The 14,032-nt window shown below is 41.3% G+C and overlaps 1 protein-coding gene across 7 annotated transcripts in view; it reads left to right on the top strand.

Annotated features, from left to right (window-relative positions):
- The window catches only part of LOC109627887 (AT-rich interactive domain-containing protein 1B-like), a 204,397-nt gene that overhangs the window by 63,702 nt on the left and 126,663 nt on the right, over nt 1–14,032 (top strand). For 6 of the 7 annotated variants that reach the window (XM_069536161.1, XM_069536160.1, XM_069536155.1 and 3 more), the window contains one exon: nt 12,761–12,982. In XM_069536161.1, the coding sequence (XP_069392262.1) occupies nt 12,761–12,982 (222 nt within the window). The remainder of the gene's footprint in view (nt 1–12,760; nt 12,983–14,032) is intronic. The other variant, XM_069536157.1, reaches the window with a different exon arrangement.

The raw sequence follows: 14,032 nt of genomic DNA, 5'->3' as shown, positions 1-14,032 counted from the left end.
TTTCAACATTTAAAGATTCGTCTTTGTTTTTATTCGTACTGTACACACTCAATAAAGCTTTTATTCAAATGAAGTTTTGATAATATTTTAATACACTGTCAGTAATGAGGTCTCTATTGGCCAATGGTGTGGTTGATGCAAACAACTTAGACCTCCGAATACAACTCGTGTTGCCTGTCATTAGATGTATACATGTCAAGCACAAAAGGAATTTCTACTGCTTCAACGTGATAAACTCAACAATTAAGTTTTGCTATGTTCACTACTTTGTTGTTGTGGATTATAGTGGCAGCGTTTGATTCATTCATTGTGATCATCTTTGCTTTGTGATCCTTTAATCCTATCCAGCTGTTGTTGCATATGGAATGCATGCAAATGTCTCACAATAAAAGCCCTGTTAAGAAATGAAGGGTTTCTTTCAACTGAAACGCTAGAGTGCTCTTAATTTGAAACAGTCGAACTGTTGATTTTGTATTAACTGGAGGCTGACCTATTTATGGCTTCGCAGATAACATCGGCCAAGAGCAAGAGCTTTTCACTGACATGTTGTTATCCGCGTTTATCTTTGTCGACATGTATAAAAATATATCTAATATATACAACTTTATTTCACTGAAATTTTTTTTGAAATTCTCTGTCATAATGGTTTGATAATGAAGTCTTAAGGAATCATCCACTTTTTACTATATACATATTGGCCAATACATCGGTATCGGCCTCGCACCAAAAACAACAAAGGGAATTTAAACTATATCACCTTATGTTCCCATATGCAGTTGCTGTTAATAAAGTCTCTGGTCGCTGTCTAAGGAAATACATTATATATCTGCAAAACGAATGATGGCTTTATTCCATTTTGCTGCTCCAGTTTCAGGGAGCCATTATTGTTTGAGCTACCTCAGTGTCTTAACTTACTGAGACAACTGAATAGTAAGGAGCACCTGAACTGAAGTATGGTTTAAATTCTTCCATCTCATGTTTAGTTAATAACTGCGGAATAAAATGTAAATATTTATTCATGGCCTTCGTGTCCTCTCTTGACAGTGTAGACATAATTTGATTTGACTTTTGTTATACAAAAGTGATTACAAATGATGAAATTATTCTCTATTGATCTAATTCACCCTCAGCGGTTTTCTTATTTCCCTTTCATAAACAAAGTGAAACCTTGACTTTGTCTTCTTAAATTAACTCTTATCACTTTATCATGAAGTCACAGACGGTTTTTGCTTAGAACATTACTGATGGTTGTGTCCCAGTAAACCACTGAGCCAACATGGACGATACTGACGCAGCTGAATGGATAGTATATTCAGCCATCCTTCATTCAAATATCTCCACCTGTAATTTTCCTATACTATTTTTATCTGGATTCTTAATTCGGACTGTTGAATTTGTGAACATACTTTTCATTGGCTCAAAGTACTGATGAGGCTTTTAAGTTTCCACTAAAACAAAAAGCTGTAAAAACTCTTACCAGTCCAAACATCGTCTTGTGGGATATCGACTTTAGGGAGTTAGATGGGTAATTTATGGCATTGATTGAGCCCGGCAGGGGGGTTCCTCGCCGATGGGAAGAGCGAGGGCCACTTGGAAGCACTTAGGGGCCCCGGGTGCTGGGGTTGTCTCTGGGGTTAATGCAGCCAGCGCTACAGGCTCTGACGGATGGCTGGGAAGCCCCAATAAATCAGCCCTCTCTGCCAGTAAAGATGGGGAAAGAGGAGGGGAGGGGGTACAAAGGGGACCACTCCAGCCTCATCACACCCTTCCCTCTCGTTGTGAAAGGATCTTAAAACAGCAGAGGCTCGATGTTGAAAGTACAAGACTTAAACATGAAGATACACACTCCAGACCTGCACTGCCAGCACATTAGACGTTAGTAGAGGGAGAGAGGAAGGGATGGAGGGGTTAAAAGAGGACAGTGAAAAGGACTTAAATGAAGAAGGACAACGATATAGAAAGGCTGATTAATTAAGGGGTTCCTCTGGCTGAAGAATAGATGAAGTTTCAGGATCAATTAATTAGCCCGGCTAGCCTACGCACGTCAATGACTCTAATAGCCTGCTCATTTGTAACTTTTATTACCCCGCTGCTGTAGAGTGACTCTTAGCCAATCACATACCATGTGGAGATGATGCCATACATTAACTGGAAAGGGGAAAGCAAACCCCTCCCCCTTTCACAGACAAAAGCGATGCTATCAATTATATCAGTGTAAAGTGTGTGTACGTTACAATCTAACATAAAAGAAGAGAGCACCACTGAACATCTATTAGTACATTTTTTTACCCGCTCAGGATGAGCACGGCACACACATCATAAATAAGATTAAGTTGTGATAAATAAGATATGACCCAGTGGATTGTACTTTTTTCATGTGAGCCATTAGTTAAATTACATACCCAGCTGTCTGTTAATTCATGCCGTTGCATTAGTTGTATGAGCTGCAAACTCCATTATTCTCGTTTAGGCAGGTGAAGTGATGGTGGAATTTAATATAATTTAGCGTTGAACGCAGGCAGGAGGTGTAAAACGTCACCCGGCGGATGTTTTTTTTCAATTTTTTTTAAAGATCCAGGCTCGGCACTCTGTCTGCAGCGCACTATATATGTGCCTATTGGTGAGATAAAAGAGCAGAGAGATGAAAGTGGAGCGAAACGGAGGGAGCGAGGAGGGGGGAGAGGAAAGAAAGAGATGCTTTACGTCTTTGCCGAGTTACAAGGGGATTAGTTGCTGCTTTAATTGGCTCAGCGAGAATTCATCTCAGTTTTCATCCAGATTAGAGATAGATTTCTGGGCGGGTCAAGTCTGCCCCAGCATCTCAGTTTCTGGGCGTCAGTTTTTAGAACGCAGAATTGAGGAGATGTGACACCGTCAACATTTGAGAATCTGGTATCAGAAGAAAAGGTTAAGACAGAGCCAAATTCAATGTAGGTTGAAAAAAAAATGTGTCTACACGACCTTTTTTTAGAAGACCTGTTTTACAAAACACCTCCCAGGCGGGAACACAAAAGAGTCAACAAATGAAATGCGACATTTTACATGCACACAGAAACTGGAGTCTTTCAAAATCTGTGCTTTTCAAGGTGTTTCTAAAAATCTCAGTTTTAGTGACTTCAAACTGCATTTGCATTTCGACGAGAGGTCCAAAAACTGAGGAAGGTTTTTTGCAAATCATCCGCAATATTGTGGACAGGGCTATATACCTTATTGACTGAAATATAAGTTACTTAAATTAAATTTTAAGATGACCCACTCTTTAGTAAATACAGTGTCTTGGTAAAATGCATTTCTTTAAAGAAAACAAAACAAAAAGTTAAACCCTTCAGATATTAACAGTTGCATTCAGGTAACTTCAGTTTTTCTAGAGAAAAAGAAAACAAAGTGTTAAATATATAAATGTTTCCGCATAATTTGGTTTCATTGCTGGACTTTGGGAAGAAGTGGAGCCATGTCATTCATTGTTATATACAGTCAATGATTCAGACAGGTTTATAGATCTTTTCAGTAAATATAGCAAGTTATGTGATGTGTATGTGTCCCTTTATTTGATTAAAACAAATTAAAATAAATTAAAATCAAACTAGCTATCATGTTGGAATTAATAAGTATTATTAAATATTTAATTTGATCTACAACAAACTTGGATCATGTTTACTGTGATTCTCAGTTTGTCATATTCTTGTTTCCTCTTGTCTCCAAGGTCAGAGGTCATATAATGAGGCAGAACAGACTGTACAGTCAGTTGTTGACTTAGTGAAGAACACTAATGTGTCAGCGTCTGAAAGTGCTGACCCCTCCAAAGGTGTCATGGACAACATATGCCCACCTGACTGTATACTATTCCCTCCCATCATCCCGGCACCCCCCAGCACCTGATTCATCTCCAGTGCACCGACAGCATCCACACTGACCTGAGGGACCCCGACAAACTTACCGTGTCACTGTTATTTAACATGGCAGTACGTCTGAGCGCCAGCATCCCGAGGAAGACAGCCTCTCAGCGGGGGGGATGTAAAATACAGAGGATAATCTCTCGTGATGGTGTCGACCGCTAATGGTGAACAAGCGTGTTTCAACTGGAAGCCCTCCCCACCTCCGGTTCCTCCCTGTTCCGATGTAATTGACATGACTCCTACACAAGTTCGAGCCTGTCATCACAGCGAGCGTTGAAAAACGAGCCGAGCCGCCGCCGCGCTGAAATGATTGATCTGAAAGACGTAGTGCTATTTAGTGCTGAATCGTGATGTTTACAAATGTCATGAGCCTCCGTTCCTTTCTCCTCTGCTTTGTAATTTAATGATGATTATTTTCAATCTGTCGAGGCCAAATCTAGTTTGAGTTTTTTTTTTTCCTCTTTTCCTCTTTAAATTTCTATAAACTCAGAGAAATTCTGTGTTAAACGTTCCAAGTGATCAATGATCTATTTAACACACTCTCTTACAGCGTGTTTGGGAGAACCTGCTATAACTCAACCATCTCCTCATTCAGATTTTTTTTTATTTCTCAATTTCCCCCTCTCCTCTGTCTTTCTTGGCCCCAGATTGGGGTCAGTAGTTTAGTAGGGGAAAAACATTTGGAGCTGGTGGCACCGGGCCCAGAGCTTCTTGTGGAAAAAAAAATAGAAAAAAAATAAATCGCTGTTCACACACACATTACAGAGAGCATTAACCTGCCCTGCTCTGCTTCTCCAAATGTCCATTACGACTGTGCCTGGAACAACACAGCCACCGCCAGTCGCAGCCAGCCAGCAATAAAAAAGCCTCTGCTATGAGCCGCCTCTCTGCTTTTTTCTCTTTTTCTCCATCAGTGGATGTGAGCAGAAACAGAGAATTAGAGAGAGGGAGGAATAAAGAAAGACAGACGGGGGCAGAGAGCAACATTTGGTAGTCTTCAGAACGGGATGCGAGATGAAAACATAGGGGAAAAAAAACTGCGTGTGTGTCTATCAGTCGATGGATACACTGCTCTGATCTGATCTGTTTGCTTTCACTCGCCGTCAGTGTGATGTTGATGTTGATGTTATCACCAGGCGGATAAGTTAGTGAATAGGCTTGTGTTTTCATTTGGGAATAAAAAGACCTACAGTATATGAAGTGCACCATGCTTCATACAACATATACCAGCAAACCATCTGCAGTCTGCTTTGTCTTTGTTGCCCGACTGTGTCTGCATTGCTTTATTTTTATAATTGGTTTTGGCTTGATGTGTTGTGTGTAGGTTCATGTATGAGAGTCCTGTATATCACCCCCCCACCCCCCCGTCTTTCACTCTCTCTCTCCCTCATCCAAGGGCAGCTCATTCCTGAGGTGTCAAGGGCCTCCCGATGTATGAGGAGGGGGGGAGGCGCGAGAGCCAGAGATATCGAAGAGAGAGGTATTTCGCGACGGCGAGCACCGTCACCTTGGGGAGAGGGAGAGAGATACGATGACGAGCACGGTGATGCTACCCCTCCTCCTTCCTCCTTCATTCCCTTATGTTTAATCATGAGACCGTTGATGCTCATCCTTCCCGCCGACGCCTCGCATTTCGTTAAGGGACTCACCTTCGCCTGCAATTCACAACCCAGCTCTGGCGTTCACGTCTCGTCGTGGTATTAGCTACAAGCGGCTGATCTTATCACCCCACCGAGCCGAAGAAGCTGGTTGATTTGTTTTTTGGTCCTGAGTGTAATGATAACCTCTTGTCAGCTCAGCTCAGATGTGGGAGAACTAATGTGTGTCTTTAGATGTCAACTTTGTGTGTTGCAGAAGAGGAGATGTTCATAACATCAGAGACAGCGTAGACCAATACAGTGACCAGCTTGTTGTTATATATGGACGTGTGTGTAGGGTACTAATCAAGTATTCATGTTCAAAAAGCCGTATTGTCGTATTATAACTCATTTTCTATGATTCACTGACAAACTAAGTGTGGTGGTCTAATGTTCTCACCTCTCTGACACATGTGAAGGGAATTTTAAGTTAAAGAAAAGGTAAAATTCCCAGACAACATCAGTACTGAGCTCACAGTTTGAGAGATGTAAGGTTTCGGTTCTAGGTTGTTTCAGGAATTACTGTGAAATTTCAACATCTTTACTCTACAGAACCAGAGGCTGCACAAACCGTTCGAAAGAGAAACCAAATCTCAAACACTCAAAAGAATCACCACATCAATTATTAATAGAAACAAACTCTTAATGAGACAAACGGTATACATTGAGCTGCAAGGTACACATATCTAGAGAAAAAAGTAAAATGGAAAGGATTTTTAGATGTTTTTTATAATAATAAATCTTTCTAAAAGCATTTCCTCTATCTGGTTAAGTATTTTCCACAGTGGAACGTTTGCGATAATTTCAGAAGCAAAACAATTAAATCACATTTAATCATGCATTGTTTCAAACCTTTAAATGGTCACCACCTTGTCCTGTTAAAACATATTGAAATAAACAGTCTTTCTTTGTTTCTTTGTTCAGGTAGAGTATATATTTAAAAACGCACACAAGTCAGTAAGAGGAAAAAGAAAAGAGGCAGGTCTATTAAAAAATGTTGCACCTTGATCATTGAAAAGTTTCAGCCACTTATAGAAAATCATTTGTGGAAAACTAAATGAGTAGACTGTGTCAGTTGTCTCAGTTATTTTGATAGCGGTGAACTTGTTCATTCGTTTGACTGACAGATTTGTCAACACTGCCATTTCTCCCTCACCGTCTCCCTGCTGTGCCTGCTCGCTGAAATCTCTTTTGATTATTTACCTTTAAGTTTGCTTTCAGATTTACGTACTGAGCCTGGATGAGAAGAACATCTCGTATTTCACTTTGTATTCTGTTTGTAAATGTAATTATTTTACCATTGCCGGGTTTTTTATATTCACGTCCAGCCTCTCAGTGATGCTGTGATTAGCCCAAGTGAGTGTACATCTATTTTTAAAGAGAAGCTCTGTCTGTACGTACAACAACCAAACCCTTTATACACTAATTTCCAAACATCTTGGACTCCCCTGCTACCACTATCTTATATTAGTAATTAGGAGCATTGTCAGAATTGACAGAGACTACCCTAACCCCAATAAACCAAATTATAATAATAATTATTATAAGATTATCGGTTTAAATATAAATGGATGATTTGGGGCATTTAGTGTAATGTATGTTAATTGTATCAACAGGTGTATATGGTATTAGAGCTTCCATCTGCTGATTCTCAAGATATAAATATAAAACAATATAGTACAAACTGTGTATTGTATAGTCTATTTTCATCAGTTTGCTTCAGTTGGATTATTCGATTGTTTATTGATTATTAATTTCAGTCTATATAGAGCAGGGGTTTCAAACCATAGTGTATTGGTACCAGTGGAAAGAAGACACACGTAGCCGACACTCCCATGTGACAATATGTACACTAAATCTGCTGTATTCATTTTCATGTGCACTAACTTCCAAAACGAAGTTTAGCACCATGTCCTGTACTGTTCACTTATATATAATATATTCAATGAATAGTATAGAACATAGCCCACAGCATAGTGAACAGAACTACTCTGACTACTGCTGCTGTTTTTACATTAATTCATCATATGTATCTAGTGTTTCTGATGTCTGTCTGTCCACCTGTCTCTTTCTGCTCCTCTTATGTTTTCCTCTGGTCTTTGTTCACAAACTTCTCAATCCACTGAACCCCACCACGTTTTCTTCCTCTCCCCATTCATCTTCATCACTGTACATCCTTCCTCTAAGGCTCTCCTTCCTTCCTTCCTTCGCCTGCTTCTCTCTTACACTTGTCTATGTCGCCCCTCTCTCTCCACACATATCTCTCTGTCGGCATCGCCGTCTTTATCTGTCTCTCTCTGTCTTTATCACGTGAAACATCACTTTATCCTTCCCCTTTAAGTATGTCAGTCTGTAACACCCTTCTTCTATCTGTCTATCTCCCTATCTGCCTCTCTAAACATCTTCCTTTGCTGCTGCCTCTGTATCTCTTCACACGTGTGTATTGAGCTTTTTTTTTTAAAAACTTGTTTCCTTCTGTTTCTTTTTCAGCTCACCTAGCTACTTATTCCTTATGAACCTTTCTCTCACTTTAATTTCTTTATTTCAAATTGGCACTCCTGCAGTCTTTGCTGCTAATTCCGATGCAGTGCCTGTCATGCCTGTCAGTTTGTGAATGTGTCGGGGTGGTGGCTCTGCTTAGCACTCTGGTTGGCTGAGCCCATCTGTCACTCAAAACGGGGGCGACCTGTGGTTCCGGTCGCCAGCCAGCCGTATCGCCACTTCGACAGAGTTATGAAAATTCCTGTCTATTGCTCATTGGCCCAATTGAATTACAAGCGGTGACTTGTTCCGTGCAAGGTTTTTAAACGGCTGATTTAAGGCGTGCGCGCACACGCCACTGCCTTGGATGAGGCTTTGTGTGGATATTTATTCCCTCCATTTGCAGAGCAGGAAGATATTGTCTGCTTGTTCATACGACTCTTGTTTTGATAGATTTTTGATTGAGTTTCTCTCTGTGTTTGTGTGTGTGTGCATGTTTGTGTCGTTGTGTCTTAATATGCCGCTAAGGCTTTTGTTTTCATCACACTGTTTCTGCAGTTTATGGTGAATTATTTGCTTCGCAGGACGTCTATTCTGTGTCATTTCTCCCTACAGCACTTCACATCTGTTGTCATTTCATTACAGACATTTATTTGACACCGTGCGCCTGCCAAGACACTCTGGATAAATCACACTGTTATTTTGTCTGCTTCCACACACCTTAGTGGAAGGAAAAGGCAGAAAATGGTTTTATTTTCTACTTCCAGCCGTTATTTTTATTGGTATAAGCAACAGCACAGCGAGAATGTTTATTACAAAACATATACTCAGTCAAAGAGAATCAGATTTCAGTGAGCTGCTGTTTGCTCTGTAGGTACAGTACATTCATACAGTCGGCCCCAGCGATCAAACAGAAGCTGCATTTGAATGACTTGTCTTCCCTCCCAAAGCCACAGTGACAGGTTGCTACTTGTTAGACCTCCAGTGTTTCTGCTGTCTCTGTGCTCATTTGACTTGACTGCCTGTATTTCTGTTCCTTTTTTATTTGTCTCTGTGTCTGTCTCTCTGCTTGCTTACCTGATTACCTTTCCACACTGTCACTCTTCCTAAAAAGTATTTTTTCAAGGAAAGCTTGAAATGTTCAAACTATACATTCAGTGCTGCATATTTAATTATCACCTTTGTCAATGGTACCAACAAAATCCATCAACCAAAGTGATCTGAAGTGTTCAGGTGCAGAAACAGCTTTAAACAGAACACCTGACTGTTCAGCGTTAATTGCAGTGGGTTATGGGATCTCAGTGTGGTTGTGTCTTCTGTTCTTCTGCGCCAGGAAACCAACAGGATAGTGATTGTGTGTTCTGAAAAGGGTAGAGGAATGTTAATTGCTAATGTTCTACAACTTGGCAGTGGAGTCGCTGTCGCATCCAGTTGTTTAATTATTGGGACATAAATAAGAAGGACTCACATCTTATTTCTGGGTTTCTATTTTTCTGATCTCACATGTACCATGTATTATGATCTTAGATAGTTTGCACATACAGTATTATAAAGAGTATTTCAAGATGTGGAGGAAGAGGAGGCTTTCATGTATCATGTAATCATGAGATGTGATATTAGAGCCCAACCAATTTATTGGTTAGCAGATAAATTCATCCAGGCCTTTCACAGGTATTACGATATGCGCCAATAGGAACACTTTTATTTATTATTTATTTTACAGAATAAAAGAATTCAGAAAAGATGTGCTTTACAAGTCTCACTTACATTTCGTTGTCATATAAGTTTGATAAAGACATCTTATCCGCTGATAAATTGGAAACTGGGAATGCTTTACTGCCTTATATTGGTATCAGCACCAGTCCACTGAAATCCGTATCGGTCTGGCTCTATTATGAACAGTATTCCCTGCAATGGAGAAAGGGAAGCGTTTCATGTTTCATCTAATTATGAGACGAGAGATCATCACACAAGGGAATTTAAAAATCACTATCATCTGTACTGATTTTTCATCACATTCTTCAAGGTTGAACTGTTGCTCCTCATGGTTGGAAAAGTTCAACACACCTAACTAACCTCATTCTCGGGTGCTACAGTACTAATTACATTAACAATGTCCCAGTTCTGTATAAGGGTCCCAGTTAACCGCAGCAGTTATGCACAGTGCCAGTGCTCTGGAACTGGCTAAACTAAAAGGAAAGCAGACATCATCATTAATGTTATTAGTGACGTCTCTAATGTCTGGCAAATTGTACATGAGTGGCAACATATAGTAGGAAGAGTCATTTAATTCAGGAAATAAGAATCATGTAATATGACATCATACAAGAAGCTTTACACTCATATTCTTACTCATCCAGTGTCAGTCAAATTCTCCTGATAGAAAGCAGCAGAAGTAACTCTGGTGTCTTCCAGCTCTTTCACTCCAGCGCGCTTCACAGCTACAGTATGTCCCCAGTGTATTTTTACATGTACAATCTCAGCAACTCAAATTGGCAATTTTAAAGACATTGATAGAAATTGGTGTAGTTTATTATTTATACATTAGCTCTTCTGGCTTTTGAGGGTTATTTATAGCACTAAGAGAATTTTTTGGGGGAGAAGAACGAGAACAATTCTCTTTCTGTTAAACCTTTTTTGTGTGTTTTGTCTCTCTCTGCCTTCGTCTATCTATTCCTCTGTCTGTCTGTCAGTCACTGTCTCTCCATATCTGTCTGTCTGCCCATCATTTTATTTGTCTGAGAGAGGAACCCACCCACGGTTGTCTGGTCTCGATCTCCATGGCGACCTAATCCTTACCAATCCCAGAACAGTAGTGTTCCAGTTGAGACCCACTGTGTTACACCAGCCTGTCATCAGTGATCACTGGATAGAGTTGCTTCTGTGTTATCGGAGTGGCTTTGATCCACATCTAATGACATGTTTGTCTGTGTGAATGTGAGCATGTCTGTGTGTGTGTGTGTGTGTGTGTGTGTGTGTGTGTGATAGAGGGTAAGCATTTGTTTGTCTTTCATACTTAAACAAATCTACAGACAACTTATTATCATTTGAGTATGTCGGTATGTAAGAGCTAAGTGTGTGTGCGTGTGTGTGTGTGCGTGTGTGTGAGAGTGTGTTCTGGCTGGTCGTAATGAATCCACTGGTGCTGTTGGCATGAGCGGGGCCATGCTATTAACCTCTCTGCCAGCTAGACTGATCTCACCCTGTCTGTCTGTCTCATCGGCCTAATGACACACTCTCACACAACACACACACACAGATCTGTCCTTTCTAATCAAATTTCCATTGAAGTGAAAAGTATTCTACATTGTCCAATCATATCTATTCAGAGTCAAAAAGCTTCTTCTATTGCAGAGAGAAGATTTCTTTTTTTTACCACCCACTCAAAGGAAGTTACGGATCAAAACTATTTCCAATGTATTAATCTCCACTGGCCCTTTCTGCAGCGAGATCAGATTTCACTATATTCCGCTGCAGCCATCAGCTTTAACAAGGCTTTTATGAATGGGGTTTTCTCACTCATAACAGTTACAGTTACAACTCTGGATGTGTGCTCTCTGCTTTTGATCTGACGAGCCCGTAGTGATAGTTACGTCACACTGGATTCCCCCGCAACACCATCATTTTGAGATATAAATCACTGTGAGTTTAGGAGACGTTTACTTTGCCTAGCCTGCCAAGCAAGATTTAAAGGGACATTTCAAAGTGTAGAGCTTGGGGTAAGAGCTGGGAGGTGGACTGCGAGCATTGCACGTGCCCCAAATTATAGCCTGTGTGCATGTTTAATGAGTTTGTGGCAGCACTATTGGCCATCACTGAATGAGAAAGCAGCATGACATGATGGGGAAAAAATATGACAAGAAAAGTGCTGCCATATTGCTTCACCAGTGGTCGTAAATGTTGTTTAATAGTCTGTACTTGGCTTTTGTGTGTGTGTGTGTGTGTGTGTGTGTGTGTGTGTGTGTGTGTGTGTTTGTCTGTATGTGTGTGTGAGGCTGCGTGAATGAGAAAACCCCAGCCTACATAGGAAATCCTTCGAGGAGTGAGGAGCACCTGGCGCTGTCTGCAGTCATAACAAACGACAAGAAGGGATTAAGACTACATTTGTATTGGTGCCAGCTTGTTACACGCACTCCCCTGTTCACATTCCCTCTCGTAACCGCAGCGCAATGCAGTGTCTGCTTCGCCCTCCCAACTCAGTTTCTTAACTGCACTGGTCTGGAATGCCCCTGCTCATCCGTGCGGCCCTCGTTTGGGTTCGGGCCCGGGATGGGGCCCGCAGTAATATCCAACGCACCTCATTCCATCTGTCAGCTGACCGAGATGGATAATGTTGAGAGGAGGCTGCATTTGGCAAGCCAGAGGACATAAAGTTGGAGTATTTTTCCTGCAGTGTGAGTTCATTAGGCAGAGGGCTGTGGGAGACTGGTGTCAGCCTGGTCTAAATTAAGACTTCAGCTGAGGGGCAAATGGATGAATTGGAAAATGAATAGGTCATTTAGGTTCATGTGGGATGTTTGTTTTTTTTATTGTCCAATCATTCTTGGAGGGTTGTAGGTTCAGAGACTCGCTTGCTTTTAGGTGACTGAGCACTACAGTATGTCACATATAGCTTCTGCTGTGTTAGCATACTAATTGCATCTATCGGTACCTCTCCACTACTTTTAATTTAAAGTGAAGGTTTTTCCGCAAACCTCAGCCCTGACCTAAATATCTCACTAATCAATGTCTGATTGGTTTTTTCAGCAGGTGGCGCCGTATGGCCAGCAGGTGATGGGGGGCTACGGCCAGCAGCAGCAGCAGCAGCCGCAGCAGCAGCCGCCACAGCAGCAGCCGCCACAGCAGCAGCAACAGCAGCAGCCAGGGCAGCAGCAGCAGGGAACCCCTCCATACTTCAGCCCCCCCCAGCAGACCCCCCCTGGCCCAAACCAAAGCCCCTACCTGCAGCCTCGACCACCACCACAACAGGTACGAACACACACACACATAAACGCAGACCTTGACACACAATGTATTGTTTATTGCACAGACACACACATATAGTCAGTAAAATAGTGTAATGGATATAGTAAATAGTGTAGAGTAATTTTATGAGCATAAGCAAAAATGGAAATGATTACCATAATGGATGAATGAATATGAATAAATATATCACATACTGTAGATACACAGATGCCACTTACTGGGTGTAACATCAGGAATTAAATTTGACATATTAGCAGGGAAAGAATTTAATCCAGCTCCTTTTTTTAATATTTAAGCAGTATGGAGATTTGAGAGAGCATCTTAGTGGATAGAGCGTGAGTGTGTGTTTTTGTGTGTAAACGATGGCGTGGGGTGTCGGTGGTCCAGCACGCCTGGTCTGTGGGTCGCATTATTCCAATCCATTATTCATGAGAGGTATTTTAGGTAAATCTCACTCCCTGCGTTTTTGTGTATTTTCTCCCTCTCTCATAAATTCACATATACACAACATTTACTTTACAGAAACAGGGTATTTGAATGCAAGTGAATAGTCATAGTGTAGAAAAGCATATTGTACATTTCCAAGGCACACAAGCCCGCTAGTCCAAACCCAGTTCTCAGCACAACGCAGATATGTATCCAGACTTGTCCTGCCAAGTTTCAGCATGGATGTTCTGTTGGAGTTTTCCACTGGGAAGTTGCGTTCAAGCAGTTGTTTTCAAGGGGAAAGGCTGCCCATGTGGTTCCCATCCACTTTACAGCCAGAGGGATCTATCAGCCTGCATGGAGTGACTCTGGCTAACATCCCTGCCCTGGATCCTCAACAGAGCAGAACAAAATGAAGAAACAGAGAGAGAACAGGACGAGACGGGAGAGATTACAATAGAACTGGACAGGAAAGGATAGATCTGATACTACAGAGAGAAAGAGGAGAAGACAGGAGGAATCAGAAGAGTTAAGTCAGGGCGCCTCAAGCCGTTCGACAAGATCAGTATCAGGCATATTTCAGTTCATCAATATTGACTATGTTAGTCCATATCAATTCTAACACAC

This window comes from Paralichthys olivaceus, chromosome 12, assembly GCF_024713975.1.
Source record: "Paralichthys olivaceus isolate ysfri-2021 chromosome 12, ASM2471397v2, whole genome shotgun sequence".
Taxonomy (NCBI): Eukaryota; Metazoa; Chordata; class Actinopteri; order Pleuronectiformes; family Paralichthyidae; genus Paralichthys; species Paralichthys olivaceus.
This window is presented reverse-complemented; position numbering and strand designations above follow the sequence as displayed.